Source organism: Carcharhinus amblyrhynchos, chromosome 5 (assembly GCF_965287045.1).
Source record: "Carcharhinus amblyrhynchos chromosome 5, sCarAmb.v2.hapA, whole genome shotgun sequence".
Classification (NCBI taxonomy): Eukaryota; Metazoa; Chordata; class Chondrichthyes; order Carcharhiniformes; family Carcharhinidae; genus Carcharhinus; species Carcharhinus amblyrhynchos.
Genome location: NC_137328.1, coordinates 23,331,668 through 23,350,026, shown reverse-complemented (window position 1 = coordinate 23,350,026; position 18,359 = coordinate 23,331,668). Strand labels below are relative to the sequence as shown.

The following is an 18,359-nucleotide window of genomic DNA, read 5'->3' as shown; positions in this document are numbered from 1 at the left end:
CCCAGCCAGTAGGGACTTTCTCCATGTCCTCTTTGGAGTAGCACTGTTGCCCAACATCTACCCACCTGTCACAGGGTGGGTGTCACTGACACTGATCCCCCCATCCCAGGGGAGTCACTGACACTGATTCCCCCACCCCAGGGGGTCACTGACACTGATTCCCCCACCCCAGGGGGTCACTGACACTGATTCCCCCACCCCAGGGGGTCCTGACACTGATTCCCCCACTCCAGGGGGTCACTGACACTGGTCCCCACCCAAGGGGAGTCACTGACACTCGTCCCCCACCCCAGGGAGGGTCACTGACACTGATTCCCCCACAGCAGAGGGATCACTGACACTGATCCCCCACCCCAGGGAGGAATCACTGACACTGATCTCCCACCCCAGGATGGGTCACTGACACTGATCTCCCACCCCAGGGGCGAATCACTGACACCGATCCCCCACCCCAGGGGGGGGAATCACTGACACCGATCCCCCACCCCAGGGGGGGGAATCACTGACACCGATCCCCCACCCCAAGGGGGGAATCACTGACACCGAGCCCCCACCCCAAGGGGGGAATCACTGACACCGATCCCCCACCCCAGGGGGGGAATCACTGACACTGATCCCCCACCCCGGGGGGGGGGGAATCACTGACACTGATCCCCCACCCCAGGGGGGGAATCACTGACACTGATCCCCCACCCCAGGGGGGGAATCACTGACAATGATCTCCCACCCCAGGGGGGAATCACTGACATTGATCCCCCACACCAGGGGAGTCATTGACACTGATCTGACATTGAACCCCCACCCCGGGGGGGGAGTCATTGACACTGATCTCCCACCCCTGGGGGTCACTGACACTGATCCCCCACCCCAGAGGGTCACTGACACTGATCCTCCACCCCAGGGGGGAATCACTGACACTGATCCTCCACCCCAGGGGGGAATCACTGACACTGATCCCCCACCCCGGGGGGGGGGGAATCACTGACACTGATCCCCCACCCCAGGGGGGGAATCACTGACACTGATCCCCCACCCCAGGGGGGGAATCACTGACAATGATCTCCCACCCCAGGGGGGAATCACTGACATTGATCCCCCACACCAGGGGAGTCATTGACACTGATCTGACATTGAACCCCCACCCCGGGGGGGGAGTCATTGACACTGATCTCCCACCCCTGGGGGTCACTGACACTGATCCCCCACCCCAGAGGGTCACTGACACTGATCCTCCACCCCAGGGGGGAATCACTGACACTGATCCTCCACCCCAGGGGGGAATCACTGACACTGATCCTCCACCCCAGAGGGTGAGTCACTGACACTGATCCCCCACCCCAGAGGGTGAGTCACTGACACTGATCCTCCACGCCAGGGGGGAATCATTGACACTGATCCCCCACCCCAGGGGGGAATCACTGACACTGATCTCCCACCCCGGGGGGGAATCACTGACACTGATCTCCCACCCCGGGGGGGAATCACTGACACTGATCTCCCACCCCAGAGGGTGAGTCACTGACACTGATCCTCCACGCCAGGGGGGAATCACTGACACTGATCCCCCACCCCAGGGGGGAATCACTGACACTGATCTCCCACCCCGGGGGGGGGTCACTGCCACTGATCCCCCACCCCAGGGGGGAATCACTGACACTCATCCCCCACCTCAGAGGTGTCACTGACACTGATCCCTCACCCCAGGGCAGTCACTGACACTGATCCCCCACCCCAGGGGGGGGAATCACTGACACTGATCCTCCACCCCAGGGGGGAATCACTGACACTGATCCTCCACCCCAGGGGGAGTCACTGACACTGATCCTCCACCCCAGAGGGTGTCACTGACACTGATCCCCCACCCCAGGGGGGAATCACTGACACTGATCCTCCACCCCAGAGGGTGTCACTGACACTGATCCCTCCACCCCAGGAGGGTGTCACTGACACTGATCCCTCCACCCCAGGAGGGGGTCACTGACACTGATCCCCCCACTCCAGGAGGGGGTCAGTGACACTGATCCCCCCACCCCAGGGGGGAATCACTGACACTGATCCTCCACCCCAGAGGGTGTCACTGACACTGATCCCTCCACCCCGGGGGGGGGGGTCACTGACACTGATCCCCCCACCCCGGGGGGAGTCACTGACACTGATCCTCCACCCCAGGGGGAGTCACTGACACTGATCCCCCCACCCCAGGGGAGAGTCACTGAAACTGATCCCCCCACCCCAGGGGGGAGTCACTGACACTGATCCCCCCACCCCGGGAGGGGGTCACTGACACTGATCCCCCCACCCCAGGGGGGAATCACTGACACTGATCCCCCCACCCCAGGAGGGGGTCACTGACACTGATCCTCCACCCCAGGGGGAGTCACTGACACTGATCCCCCCACCCCAGGGGGGAGTCACTGACACTGATCCCCCACCCCGGGAGGGGGTCACTGACACTGATCCCCCCACCCTGGGGAGCCGGGCCTCTCGGCTGCTCCCGGTGCCCCGGCTCCGGGCTCTAGGCCGCGGCGCCCCCTGTGCCGGTGCCGGCTTTTCCTGGCGGTTCGCTGCGGGGCCGCTCGCTCGCTCGCTCACTCACTCACCCTCGGCGATGACCCGTTTGATCCGCAGCTTCACGTCGCCCAGCTCCACCGTCTGCCCCACGAAGTCGTTGTGATCGCGGCCGGCGGCCAGGCCCGGGGAGCCGGCCAGGAAGTCGAAGGCCGACTGGAAGATGGACATTGCGGCGGCGCAGCGGGGAGAGGCCCGGGGAGGGGGCGGTAGGAGGGAGGGAGGGAGCCGGGATCCCGGGGCCGCCGAGTGGAGGAGGAGGGGGGGGGCGGTGAAGGCCCGAGAGGAACCGGGAACCGGGACCCGGGACTGACTGACTCGGCTCCACTAACCCGCCACGATCCCGATCAGGCGGAGCCGCTTCCGCAACCAACACCGGCAGAGAGGAGGAGCCAGAGAGAGAGAGAGAGTGTGACAGAAAAATAGAGAGAGAGAGAGTGTGACAGGAAAATAGAGAGAGAGAGAGTGTGACAGGGAAATAGAGAGAGAGAGAGTGTGACAGGGAAATAGAGAGAGAGAGAGAGTGTGACAGGGAAATAGAGAGAGAGAGAGAGTGTGACAGGGAAATAGAGAGAGAGAGAGTGTGACAGGGAAATAGAGAGAGAGAGAGTGTGACAGGGAAATAGAGAGAGAGAGAGTGTGACAGGGAAATAGAGAGAGAGAGAGTGTGACAGGGAAATAGAGAGAGAGAGAGTGTGACAGGGAAATAGAGAGAGAGAGTGTGACAGGGAAATAAAGAGAGAGAGAGTGTGACAGGGAAATAGAGAGAGAGAGAGTGTGACAGGGAAATAGAGAGAGAGAGAGTGTGACAGGGAAATAGAGAGAGAGAGAGTGTGACAGGGAAATAGAGAGAGAGAGTGTGACAGGAAAATAGAGAGAGAGAGAGTGTGACAGGGAAATAGAGAGAGAGAGAGTGTGACAGGGAAATAGAGAGAGAGAGAGTGTGACAGGGAAATAGAGAGAGAGAGAGTGTGACAGGGAAATAGAGAGAGAGAGAGTGTGACAGGGAAGTACAGAGAGAGAGTGTGTGACAGGGAAATAGAGAGAGAGTGTGACAGGGAAATACAGAGAGAGAGAGAGTGTGACAGGGAAATACAGAGAGAGAGAGAGTGTGACAGGGAAATACAGAGAGAGAGAGTGTGACAGGGAAATAGAGAGAGAGAGAGAGTGTGACAGGGAAATACAGAGAGAGAGAGAGTGTGACAGGGAAATAGAGAGAGAGAGTGTGTGACAGGAAAATAGAGAGAGAGAGTGTGACAGGGAAATAGAGAGAGAGAGTGTGTGACAGGAAAATAGAGAGAGAGAGAGTGTGACAGGAAAATAGAGAGAGAGAGTGTGACAGGAAAATAGAGAGAGAGAGAGAGTGTGACAGGGAAATACAGAGAGAGAGAGAGTGTGACAGGGAAATACAGAGAGAGAGAGAGTGTGACAGGGAAATACAGAGAGAGAGAGAGTGTGACAGGAAAATAGAGAGAGAGAGTGTGACAGGAAAATAGAGAGAGAGAGAGTGTGACAGGGAAATAGAGAGAGAGAGAGTGTGACAGGAAAATAGAGAGAGAGAGTGTGTGACAGGGAAATAGAGAGAGAGAGAGTGTGACAGGGAAATAGAGAGAGAGAGTGACAGGGAAATACAGAGAGAGAGAGAGTGTGACAGGAAAATAGAGAGAGAGAGTGTGACAGGGAAATAGAGAGAGAGAGTGTGACAGGGAAATAGAGAGAGAGAGAGAGTGTGACAGGGAAATAGAGAGAGACAGTGTGACAGGGAAATAGAGAGAGAGAGAGTGTGTGACAGGGAAATAGAGAGAGAGAGAGAGTGTGACAGGGAAATAGAGAGAGACAGTGTGACAGGGAAATAGAGAGAGACAGTGTGACAGGGAAATAGAGAGAAAGAGTGTGTGACAGGGAAATAGAGAGTGAGAGAGAGTGACCGGGAAATAGAGGGAGAGAATGTGACAGGGAAATAGAGAGAGAGAGAGAGAATGTGACAGGGAAATAGAGAGAGAGAGTGTGTGACAGGGAAATAGAGAGAGAGAGAATGTGACAGGGAAATAGAGAGAGAGAGAATGTGACAGGGAAATAGAGAGAGAGAGAATGTGACAGGGAAATAGAGAGAGAGAGAATGTGACAGGGAAATAGAGAGAGAGAGAATGTGACAGGGAAATAGAGAGAGAGAGAATGTGACGGGGAAATAGAGAGAGAATGTGGCAGAGAAATAGAGAGAGAGTGTGACAGGGAAATAGAGAGAGAGGGAGAGAGTGACAGGGAAATAGAGAGAGAGGGAGAGAGTGACAGGGAAATAGAGAGAGAGAGAATGTGACAGGGAAATAGAGAGAGAGAGAATGTGACAGGGAAATAGAGAGAGAGAGAATGTGACAGGGAAATAGAGAGAGAGAGAATGTGACAGGGAAATAGAGAGAGAGAGAATGTGACAGGGAAATAGAGAGAGAGAGAATGTGACAGGGAAATAGAGAGAGAGAGAATGTGACGGGGAAATAGAGAGAGAATGTGGCAGAGAAATAGAGAGAGAGTGTGACAGGGAAATAGAGAGAGAATGTGACAGGGAAATAGAGAGAGTGTGACAGGGAAATAGAGAGAGAGAGTGACAGGGAAATAGAGAGAGAGGGAGAGAGTGACAGGGAAATAGAGAGAGACGGAGAGAGTGACAGGGAAATAGAGAGAGAGAGAGAATGTGACAGGGAAATAGAGAGAGAGAATGTGACAGGGAAATAGAGAGAGAGAATGTGACAGGGAAATAGAGAGAGAGAATGTGACAGGGAAATAGAGAGAGAGAATGTGATAGGGAAATAGAGAGAGAGAATGTGATGTGGGAATAGAGAGAGAGAGTGTGTGACAGGGAAATAAAGAGAGTGTGACAGGGAAATAGAGAGAGAGAATGTGATGGGGAAATAGAGAGAAAGAGTGTGTGACAGGGAAATAGAGATAGAGAGAGAGAATGTGACAGGGAAATAGAGAGAGAGAGAGGATGTGACAGGGAAATAGAGAGAGAGAGAGAATGTGACAGGGAAACAGTGTGAGAGAAAGAGGGAGTGTGTGTGACAGGGAAATGGAGAGAGAGTGAGAGAGTGACAGAGGAATAGAGAGGGAGAGAATGTGTGACAGAGAAATAGAGAGAGTATGACAGGGAAAAAGAGAATGTGACAGGGAAATAGAGAGAGAGAATGTGACAGAGAAATAGAGAGAGAGAGAGAATGCAACAAGGAAATAGAGAGGGAGAAAGAGTGACAAGGAAATAGAGAATGTGATAGAGAAATAGAGGGAGAGAGTGTGTGACAGAGAAATAGAGAGAGAGAGAATGCGACAGAGAAATAGAGAGAGAGAGTGTGTGACAGGGAAATAGAGAGAGAATGTGACAAGGAAATAGAGAAGGAGAATGTGACAGGGAAATTGAGAGAGAAAGGGTGACAGGGAAATAGAGAGAGAGTTTCAGAGGAATAGAGAGCGAGAGAGAGTGACAGAGGAATAGAGAGGGAGAAAGTGTGTGACAGTGAAATAAAGAGAGTGTGACAGGGAAATAGAGAATATGACAGGGAAATAGAGAGGGAATATGACAGGGAAATAGAGAGAGGGAAAATGTGACAGAAATAGAGACAGAGAGAGAATGCAACAAGGAAATAGAGAGAGAGAGAGTGACAGAGAAGTAGAGAGAGAGAGAGTGACAGGGAAATAGAGAATGTGATAGAGAAATAGAGGGAGAGAATGTGTGACAGAGAAATAGAGAGAATGTGACAGGGAAATAGAGAGAGCGAATGTGACAGGAAAATAGAGAGAGAATGTGATAGAGAAATAGAGGGAGAGAGTGTGTGACAGAGAAATAGAGAGTGTGTGACAGGGAAACAGAGAGAGAATGTGACAGGGAAACAGAGAGAGAGAGACAGAGAATGTGATAGAGAAATAGAGGGAGAGAGTGTGTGACAGAGAAATAGAGGGAGAGAGTGTGTGACAGAGAAATAAAGAGAGAGAGTGTGTGACAGGGAAATAGAGAGAATGTGATAGAGAAATAGAGAGAGAGAGTGATAGAGGAATAGAGAGAGAGAGAGAATGTGACAGGGAAATAGAGAGAGAGAGGGGGAATGTGACAGAGATACAGAGAGAGAATGTGACAAAGAAATAGAGAGAATGTGACAGAAAAATAAAGAAAGAGTGAGAGAGAATGTGACAGAGAAACAGAGAGAGAATGTGACAGAGAAACAGAGAGAGAGAGAATGTGACAAGGAAATAGAGAAGGAGAGAATGTGATTGAGAAACAGAGATAGAGAGAATGTGACAGGCAAATAGAGAGACGGAATGTGGCAGGGAAATAGAGGGAGAGAATGTGTTAGGGAAATACAGAGAGAGACTGTGACAGAGAAATAGAGACACTGTGACAGAGAAATAGAAAGAGAGAATGTGACAGTGAAATAGAGAGAGAGAACGTGACTGAAATAGAGAGAAAAAGAAGGTGACAGTGAAATAAAGAGAGAGAGAGAATATGACAGAGAAATAGCGAGAGAAAGAATATGACAGTGAAAGAGAGAAATTGCGACAGTGAAATAGAGAGAGAATTGTCAGAGGAATGACAGAGAGAATGTGATAGAGAAATAGAGAGGGAATGAGAGAAATAGAAAGAGCAAGAGAGAATGTGACAGTGAAGTAAAGAGTGAGAGATTGTGAAAAGGAATAGAGAGTGAATGTGACAGTGAAAGAGAGAGAAAGAAAATGTGACAGAGAAATAGAGAAAGAGAGTGGGAGAATGTGACAGGAAAATAGAGAGAGAGAGACAATGTGACAGGAAAATAGAGAGAGACAATGTGACAGGGAAATAGAGAGAGAGAGAGAATGTGACAAGGAAATAGAGGAGAGAATGTGACCGAGAAACAGAGATAGAGGGAATGCGACAGGCAAATAGAGAGGGGAATGTGGCAGGGAAATAGAGGGAGAAACTGTGACAGGGAAATACAGAGAGAGACTGTGACAGGGAAATACAGAGAGAGACTGTGACAGGGAAATACAGAGAGAGACTGTGACAGGGAAATACAGAGAGAGAGAATGCGACAGAGAAATAGAGCGAGAGAATGTGACAGTGAAATAGAGAATGCGACAAGTAGAGAGAGAAAGAAGGTGACAGTGAAATAGAGAGAGAGAGAATATGACAGAGAAACAGCAAGAGAAAGAATATGACAGTGAAAGAGAGAAAATGCAACTGTGAAATAGAGAGAGAGAATTGTCAGAAAAATGACAGAGAGAATGTGATAGAGAATTGGAGAGAGAAAGAATATGACAGTGAAATACGGAGAGGGAGAGAGAGAATGTGACATTGAAATAGAGAGAGGGGAAATGTGGCAGGGAGTGGAGAGAGGGAACGTCTAGAAATAGGGAGAGAGAGTGTAAGATAGAGAGAGAGAGAGAATGTGACAGAGAAGTAGAGGAACAGAGAAATAATGTGACAGAGAAATAGAGACAGTGAAAGAGAAATGGAGGGAGAGAATGTGACAGAGAAATAGAGAGAGAGAATCTGAAACATAAATAGAGGGAGAGAGGGTGAGAGAAAGAATGTGACCGAGAAGTAGCGAGAGATAGTACTTGATATAGAAATAGAGAGAGGGAATGTGACAGAAATAAAGAGAACGTGGCAGGGAAATTGAGAGAGAGAGAAAATGGAAGGGAAATAGAGAGAGAGAGAATGTGATCAAGAAATAGAGAGAATGTGGCAGGGAAATAGAGAGAGAGAATGTGATCAAGAAATAGAGAGAGAATCCAACAGGCAAATAGAGGGAGCAAATATGACAGAGAAATAGAGAGAGACAGATTGTGACAGAGAAATAAGGAGAGAATGTGACAGAGAAAAAGAGAGAGAGAGAGAATATGACTGAGAAATAGAGAGAGAGAAAATGTGATGGAGAAATAGAGAAAGAGTGAAAATGTGACAGAGAAATAGAGAAAGAGTGAAAATGTAACAGAGAAACAGAGAGAGTGAAAATGTTTCAGAGAAACAGAGAGAGAGAGAGAATGTTACAGAGACATAGAGAGAGATAGAGAGAATGTAGTAAAGGAGAAGGAGTGTGATATAGAAACAGAGACAGAGAATGTGACAGTGAAATAGAGAGAGAGAGAGAATGTGGCATAGAAATAGAGAGTGGGAGAGAAAATGTGACAGAGAAATAGAGAGAGAAAGAATGTGACAGAGAAATAAAGAAAGAGAGAGGGAAAATGTGATAGAGAAATAGAGGGAGAATGTGACAGAGAAATAGAAAGAATGTGACAGTGAAATAAGAGAACCAGAATGTGATCAAGAAATAGAGGAGAAGAATGTGACACAGAAACAGAGAGAGAGAGAGAGAATGTGATATAGAAATAGAGAGTGGGATTATGGCAGAGAAATAGAGAGAGAGAGAGAGAATGTGACAGGGAGATAGAGAGAGTGAATGTGACAGTCAAATAGAGAGAGGGAATGTGACAGACAAATAGAGAGAGGGAATGTGACAGTGAAATAGAGAGCATGAGAGAATGTGACAATGAAATACAGAAAGAGAGAGAATGTGACAGAGAAATAGAGAGAGAGGAATGTGACGGAGAAATAGAGAGAGAGAGAATGTGACAGAGAAATAGAGAGAATGTGATAGTGAAATAAGAGAACCAGAATGTGATAAAGAAATAGAGAGGAAGAAGAATGTGACACAGAAATAGAGGGAGAGAGAGAATGTGACAGTGAAATAGAGAGACAGGGACTGTCACAGTGAAATAGGGACAGGGAATGTGACAGAGAAATAGAAAGAGAGATAGAACGTGACAGAGAAATTGAAACAGAGAGAGAATGTGAGAGAGAGGGAATGTGTCAGTGGATTAGAGAGATGAAATGTGACATGGAAATAGAGAGAGAAAGACAATGTGACAGAGAAATAGAATGAGAGAGAGAATGTGACAAAGAAATGCAGAGAGAGCGAATGTGACAGAGAAATAGGGAGAGAGGGAGAACGTGACAGAAATAGAGAGAGAGAGAATGCTACAGAGAAATAGAGAAAGAGAATGTAACAGTGAAATACAGAGAGAGAGAGCGAGAGAGCAAATGTGACAGGGAAATAGAAAGAGAGAGAATGTGCCAGTAATAGAGAGAAGGAATGTGACATGGAAATAGAAAAAGAGAGAGAATGTGGGAGAGAAATAAAGAGAGAGAGAGAATATGGGAGAGAGAGAGACAATATGGGTGAGAGAGAGAGAGAGGCAGAGAAAAAGGGAGAGAGAGAATATGACAGAAAAATAGAGGGAGAGAATATGATGGAAAAGTAGAAAGAAGGATAATGTGACGGGAAAATAGAGAGAGAGAGAATGTGGCAATGAATAAGAGAGAATATGACAGGAAAATAGAGAGAGAGACAGACAGAGAATGTGGTAGAGAATTTTATAGAAATAGAATGTGACAGGAAATAGAGAGAATGTGATAGTGAAATACGGAGAAATAAAATGACAGGGAAATAGAGAAAGAGAATGTGACATGGAAATAGGGAGAGAGAGATAATGTGACAGGGAAATAGGGAGAGAGAGATAATGTGACAGGGAAGTAGAGAGAGTAAAATGTTTTTGTAGTCAGTAAGTGGATGTGGGCATCGCTGGATGGGTCAGCATTTATCACCCATTCCTAATTTCCCTTGAATGGCATGGCTTGCTAGGCCATATCAGAGATCATTTAAGCATCAACATTGCTGTGGGTCTGACATCACATGTAGGCCAAACCAGGTAAGGATGGCAGTTATCCTTCCCAAAAGGGCCTCAATGAACCATATGGGTTTCTATGACAATCGACAACGGTTTCTTAGTTATCGTTAGACTTTTAATTCCAAATTTTTATTGAATTCAAATTTCACCGCCTGCCCAGGTCCCCAGAGCATTACCCTGGGTCTCTGGATTACTAGTCCAGCGACAATACCACTACGCTACCGCTACACCAGTAATGTGACAGGAAAATAGAGAGGGAGAGAATGTGACTAGGGCGGCATGTTGACACAGTGGTTAGCACTGCTGCCTCACAGAGCCAGGAACCCGGGTTTGATCCCATCATCGGGTGACTGGCTGTGTGGAGTTTGCACGTTTCCCTTTGTTTGCGTGTATTCCTCTGGGTTCTCTGGTTTTCTCCTACAATCCAAAGATGTGCAGATTAGGTTGATTGTCCATGTAAGTTGACCTTTAGTGTCAGGGGGATTAGCAGGGTAAATACATGGTGTTATGTGGATAGTGACTGTGAATTGTTGCCATACAGGCTTCATGGGCTGAATGGCCTCCTGCACTGTAGAATCCCAATGATTATATGAAGTACAGAGAGAAAGAGAAAGTCACTGGGAACTCAAGTCACTGGGAAAATGTGACATAGAAATAGAGAGAGAGAGAGAGAAAGAAAGAATGTGACTGGGAATATAGAGAGAGAATGCAACATGGAAATTGACAGCATGAGAGAGAAAGAATGTAACAAGGAAGTAGAGAAAGTGAGAATGTGACAGGGAAATGTAGAGCGAGAACATGACCAGAAATCGAGAAAGAGTGAACGTGACATAGAAGTAGAGAGAAAGATAATGTGACTGGGAAAAAGAGAGAGAGAGATTGACAGGGAAACTGGGGGAGAGAGAATGTGATGGGGAAATGGAGAGAGAGTAAATGTGGCAGAGGAATTGATAAGTAGAGAGATAGAGAGAAAATGTGATGGGGAGAGAGAGATTGAGAATGTGACAGAGAAATTGGAAGAGAAAGAATGTGACATATAGCAGGAGAAAGAGAATGTGACAGTGAAACATATTTTGAGAAAGGTATGTGACAGGGAAATAGAAAATGAAAAAATGAATGTGACCGGGAAATAAAGAGAAAGGTAGAATATGATAGGGAAAAAGAGGGGAACAGAGAATCTGAGAGGGAAATATATATAGAGAGAATGCCCATGTTTGAATAAGGATGTAATGAGGTCAGGAGCTGAGTGACCCTGGCAAAACCCAAACTGGGCATCACTGAGCAGGTTATTACTGAGCAGATGCTGCTTGATAGCACTGTTGATGATCCCTTCCATCATTTTACTGATGATTGAGAGTAGACTGATTAGGCGGTAATTTTCCACATTGTTGGATAGATGCCAGTGTTGTAACTGTACTGGAAGAGCTCGGCTAGAGGAGAGGCAAGTTCTGGAGCACAATTCTTCAGGACTATTGCCGGAATGATGGGCAGAAGGGCCTCTTTTGTACTGTAAAACTCCATGGATGGAATTTTCCCATTCTGTCCGCCACGCAAACGTCTGTTGACCTCGGACGAGATTTTCCGGACTTACGGCAAGCGTGGCTGGAAAATCCCACCCATTGACTTTGGATCAAGTGGTCCAGTTTATGCTTCAGGCCAAACTTAGGGAGTTCGACCTGGCTGTAATTTAGCGTGAGTCCAAGGTTTCACATGATTCATTTGAATGGATGATCCCATGGGCAGCAGAAGAAAACCCATTAAACTGGGTGAAAAAACAGGAAATGCCGCTTTGGCAGACATTTTGAGGTGCTTCTGTGGTGGTGGAAATAAACATTATAAATGCTAGGTCTGCCCAGTAGGGCATGGAATGCTTTCAGTGCAGCAAAACTAAACATTGCAAATGTTTCTGCCAACCCATTTTCATTGAGGTAGAAGAAAAGCACACATTTATGAAACATACTTGAGACAAGAAATTGGAAATAAAGATAAAGAGAAAATTATAATTCCTAGGGACTAGTTTTGGTCCAGACTAGTGGTCAAATGTAGTGCAAGTTCAAGTCTTTAGCACTGTCTTTAAAGTTGATACCAGAGCTGTTGTTAAAATACTGGCAGATGATCTCTACTGGCTTCACCCTTTCATCCACCAGACATCAAATTACAGGATCTAGGCAGAACAGACCTTCCATTTAAAGGCAGCATTATTGCACCTCTTTGTTACAAGGAGTGACAGGTTGTTGATTCTCTCTATGTTCTTCACACTCAATGTACATCCTTATTAAGTGGCAATGTTGGTGCACTTTTAGGAATTCTGGACAAACAGAGGAGGTCCAGCATTTGAATGACTCACTGTTGTTCATGACCATAATCTTCAACCTTTTGTTTAGAACCAGTGAAACTTCAGCCTACTGCTGAGGAGTTTTATGCAATCAACAAGTTCCTTTCTTTCACAAAGACACCTTCCACAAGACCCTGGGCAGAGATCAAGGTTCTGAATCCCTCAGATCTTCATGAAGTTAGGCCAGAGGTGGAGGATACAGATCGCACTGTGGCGGACAGTGATCATCCACATGGAAACCTGCTGGATCTGATTTGGATGTTTTCAGAAGGAAGTTATAGGGAGGAAACTTTTGCAGCACTGAGTGAGCTGTTGCAGTTAGTCTGTCTTTCCAATCATGGGTGCGCCATATAAAGTCTCTGTTGTTTACTTTTCAGTAGTCAACGGTGTTCAGCCAGTACAATGGACTGGCTCAACGAGCAGTCTAAACCTTCAAGGCGGGCCTTAAGAAGCAGTCAGGGGTGACCCTGGAGATCAGAATCTCATGTTTCCTTCTGGCTTATAGAACCAGTCTGCACTCAACAATCGGAGTGCCACCAGCAAAGCTGTTGATAGACCAGCATCTTGGAGCCAAATTAAGTCTGGTGTTTCCAAGTTTGCCCAGGAGAATAGAAGCCAATCAATACAATCAGAAAAGAAGCGGTTTGAGTTGCGTCCCAGGAATTGTACCAAAAACAGGACCTATGTCTTATGAAGTGGATACACAGGGAAAAAATGTCCAGACACATGTAAACCATTTAAAAGTACGAGAGTTATCTCAGCAACCAGTCCTGCCACCTGAAATCATGTTGCCAGCAGGAAATGTTGTTGACTATCCAATCTGTGAAGTCCTGAGATGACCTGTAACAGGTGATGTTGTCCCCATGGAAAAGGATGAAGCTGAGTTACCAGTATCTGAGGAGATGCCTGGTGTAGTGGTTTCTCCAGAAAGCACCCTTGTGGAAGCACACCCCCACCCCCCCCCCCCGCCCAACAGAGGAGTTATGCCACTCCACTAGAAGTCAGAAACCACCTGAATGACACAATTTATGACGGACCGAATGCATGTGTTCAATGTTGTAATTATCGAGGACTAAGAAACATAATTATTATCAATGTGTAAAAGAAATTAAAGGGAGAGGGATTTTGTATTTGTCTCTTTTGTGGGGCAATCTGCCAAGAGGGTCATCTAACCCAGCTAACCAAACAAGGAGCAGGGTGGGGTTGTCCTGGCAAGCACAGGTTTCCATATATCAGTTTGATCCTGGAAGATGACTGGCAGCCATGAGGCTGCAAGCCTCTACATTATAGTTATATGTAAATAAACCTTGTAGTTGTTATTTACCTAACTGGTGAACAGGAATTATTACACTGTGAACAAAAATCAACTCAGAACTGAATCCTGAAGCACATCACTAACTATTTCCTACCACAATGAATATCTTTACTCTCTCTCTGTTTCTCACATGTATCCAATGTTTAATCTAGTTTTCTATACATTCCATAATTCAACATCCCTGAATATTCTAACATAATCTTCCAAATGACACTTTCTCAAATGCTGTCCAAAAATCTATGTACTCATCCAATGGCATTTCCATCAGCTCTGTTCCCTCCTAAAAGTCTTCAGTGAGGTTTAACAAGCACAGTCATCCCCTTTGAAATCTATTTTCTCTATATCTATACATGTGGTAATTTCAACCTTTAATAAAGTATGCACTTTTTTTCCCTATGACAGATGTTAAACTGACTGACTTGTAACTCCAGATTACATTATTACCCTTTAAAATGCAAACAGCACTATCTCGATCATTCTCCAATCCTCCAACACACATCCAAACTCTGTGGAACCCTGAAATATAATTTCTAAAATCTATGCATCTCTTCCCTCAACTACTATAGGATCCCAGGATGTCAAGCCTTGACACTTAGCCTTACTCACTTATTGAACGTTTTTCTTTACTCCACCACAATCCACTACCTTGGTTCCCAACCATACCTCCACAAACAAAGTATATAGTTGTAAACAAATTAGCCCGCATGAAGCACTTTAAAATGTCCTCAGGCCATGTAAAGCATTCTATAAGTTGAAGTTTGTTATGATAATAGGCACAATGCAGACTCTGGCCACTAGGTGGTTATCTTAAAATCTTTCTGCCCAACTTTGCCTCCAGCTTGTGCATAAGAAAATGCTTATGTTCATCCACTGCAAATAGTCTGAGGTAGCCTTTCATTGCAAATTAGGTATTAACAAGTAAATTGAGCTGTTGTGGACCTAGTGATGGCATACAGCAGATGCTGATATCTTTCTTAGTCAGCTGCAATGCTGGTCGGCTACTTGTGCATTCTTCAGACCAATGGTTATTAGACTGAATAGAATAGCAGCCCAAAGATTGGGCGTTCATATTCTCATTATGGAAGTTGTGAAATTGAATTCAATAAATCTGTTAATCTGTGAGCTGGCAGCAGAAAAAAATGACCCCAAGCATTGCAGAGATTTTATTTTAAAATGCCAACAAAGTTAGAGATGTCTTTGAACAAAGAGAACCTAGCATCCTTATTTAGTCTGACCTACATTTCACTGAGGTCCCTCACTGCACAATTGTCACTTAATGCTCCCTCTGAAGTGGCCTAGCAAATCCTTAATTTCTTATTTGTTTCTTAAAGACTGTATTAATCAACAAACACTCTCATGGTACAGGAAGGAAATAAGTTAAAGGCAAGAAATGCCTTATCACGAGGGGAGAAATTAGAGAGGAAGCTGCCAAACAAGTCTGATCCAACCATCATCCATTTTCCTCAAATGTACGCTTACCAACACAAGTCACTCAACAGTAATTGTTAGTGGCAACCCTGACTGCTTTTGTTCTCCTCTCCAGTTCAAGGGCATTGAGCATCTGGGACTCATGCATTAGAAGTAGATAATATCATTTATATTATCTGGTACAGGATCACAGAAATCTAAAAAGCACATTGCAAATTCTATGTAAATATTGTACCAGGAGCTCATGTGCTTTCTAAATTGCAGTGCTTTGTAACTATATCTTGTGAAGATCATCAATGATTCAAAAAAATAAAGTGGAAAAATTTGGTCAGGCATTAAAGTAATTTATTTATTCTGAATCAGAGGATAACGGATTGAGCATTTAATTTGTTTATTAGTGTCACAAGTAGGCTTACATTAACATTGCAATGAAGTTACTGTGAAAATCCCTTAGTTGCCACATTCCAGCGCCTGTTCAGGTACACCGGGGAAGAATTTAGTATGGCCATTGCACCTAACCAGCATGTAATTTAGACTATGGGAGGAAACAAACGTAGACCTGGGGAGAACGTGCAGGCTCCGCACAGTGACCCAGCTGGGAATCAAACCAGGATCCCTGGCGCTGTGAGGCAGCACTTCTAACTACTGTGCTATCATTCCCCAATGAAAAGAAATGTCTTCACTGAGAGGGTTAGATGTGAATTTTTAGAATTACCTGAGCTCAGAGAGTTATGAATGTTCACACAATAATTATAGTCAAGACTGAGATTGGTAGATTTTTAAATACTAAGGGAGTCAGGAAACGTGGAGATAGGTTGGGAAAGGGGAGTGATGTAGGAGTTCAGCCAAGACCTCACTGAATGATGGAGCAGGCTTGATGTGCCGTATGACCTATTTAGATGTCTTGTATTCCTCCATCAAAAATTTAGTCAGACAAACCATTGAATGAGGACATGACGAAGGGTGGGTAATAACAATGAGCTCAGAGCACATATAAATAATAACAAAGAGTCATTGTTTTATTCATCCTTTCATCTGTATCAGAAGGATCCAAGTAACAAAAATGCATAGGAGTAACATTGAGTATGGTTATTGTATAAAATAGAGATACATTCAGCCATACAAAACCATGGCCATTAAGGATCATCAGTCAAAAATCATGCTGGCACAAATAAATTAATGAACTGCTGTTTTGCCAGATAATTTCAAAGCACTAACATATCTCAATTTGTTTGCACATTGTTACACACAGGAAGGAGTCAGTTTAAACAGCAATAATTTCTCCTCTCATCACACATCCATAACCAGAAAGATGTTTTCATTTGCTTTCCTTTTTAGTGATGGTGGTGAATTTTCCCAACCCCTCAGTTTTGGTGCCATCCAATTTTCTATTAATAACCTCACAGCAAACATGAGATAAGAAGAATTCAAAGGATTAGTTTATTTGCATACACTTAAAAAGAGGGTTTGTAACCTTCGTCCCACATTTAGATAGTAAAGTGAGAGATAGATGAAATGAAGATTTACAGTACAGAGATGACAGAGAAAAAAAATAAATCCCCGGTATCACAGTAGAAAACAGTACCACTGCAGGGAAGTCTATTGTCAACTTGTTGGACAACACGCTTCAACCAGATGAAATCGAAGTTCTCAGCCGAAGGCTCAATTTCTGCCCCACCACCAAAATAGACGCCATCAGTCTCGCAGCAGACACAGAGGAATTCATCCAGCGAATGAGGATGTGGGGGTTCTTCCACAAACCCCAAGAGGCCAACAGCAAACACAATGAGACAGCCAATGAACTGTAACAGCTGTCAGAGAAATCCGCAGTGCAGCAACTGAAGAGGAAGGAGTTGAACTGGACTCCTCTAGAAGGCCGCTGCCCTCGACTTGACATGTACACCCAAGCTGTCAGGAGGTGCGTCTACACCAAATTCATCAGCCGCACTCACAAGATAGCCCCAAACATTACCCAAGCACCACGCAACGCCATCCGAGCTCTCCAGACCAACCACAACATTGTCATCAAACCAGCAGACAAAGGAGGGGCCATTGTCATACTGAACAGAATGGATTACTGCAAAGAAGTGTACCGACAACTGAACAACGAGGAACACTTCAGACAGTTACCCGAAGATCCGACCAAAGAACACACCCATCAGCTCAACAGACTGATCAAGACCTTTGATCCGGATCTTCAGAGCATCCTCCGTGCTCTCATCCCACGTACTCCCCGTGTTGGAGACCTTTACTGCCTCCCGAAAATACACAAGACAAACACACCTGGCCGTCACATCGTATCAGGCAGTTGGGACCCTGTGCAAAAACCTCTGCAGCTATGTCGAGGGCATCCTGAAACCCATTGTACAAAGAACCCCCAGCTTTTCTCACGACACTACAGACTTCCTACAGAAACTCTGCACACATGGAGCAGTTGAACCAGCAGCACTCCTTGTCACAATGGATGTCTCGGCATTCTACACCAGCTTTGCTGGCATTGCTGCAGCTGCCTCAGTACTCAACACCGAAAACTGCCAGTCTCCAGATGCAATTTTACAACTCATCCACTTCATCCTGGACCACAATGTCTTCACCTTCAACAAGACACACAGAACAGCCATGGGGACCAAATTTGCACCTCAATATGCCAACATCTTCATGCACAGGTTCAAACAAGACCTCTTCAGAGCACAGGACCTTCAACCGATGCTATACGCTAGATACATCGCTGACATTTTCTTTCCTTGGACTTATGGTGAACAATCACTGAAACAACTATATGATGACATCAACAAGTTCCATCCCACCATCAGACTCACCATGGACTACTCTCTGGAATCGTTTGCATTCTTGGACACACGCATCTCCATCAAGGACGGTCACCTCAGCGCTTCATTGTACCGCACGCCCACGGATAACCTCATGATGCTCCACTTCTCCAGCTTCCACCCTAAATACATTAAAAGAAGCGATCCGCTATGGACAAGCCCTCCGTATACACAG

At 45.8% G+C, this 18,359-nt stretch overlaps 1 protein-coding gene across 2 annotated transcripts in view; it reads right to left on the bottom strand.

Annotated features, from left to right (window-relative positions):
• The window catches only part of gak (cyclin G associated kinase), a 118,720-nt gene extending 115,958 nt beyond the window's left edge, over positions 1-2,762 (bottom strand). For both annotated transcript variants that reach the window (XM_080188545.1, XM_080188546.1), the window contains exon 1: positions 2,601-2,762. In XM_080188545.1, the coding sequence (XP_080044671.1) occupies positions 2,601-2,739 (139 nt within the window). In that variant the 5' untranslated portion in view covers positions 2,740-2,762. The remainder of the gene's footprint in view (positions 1-2,600) is intronic.
• Positions 2,763-18,359: the final 15,597 nt, after the last annotated feature.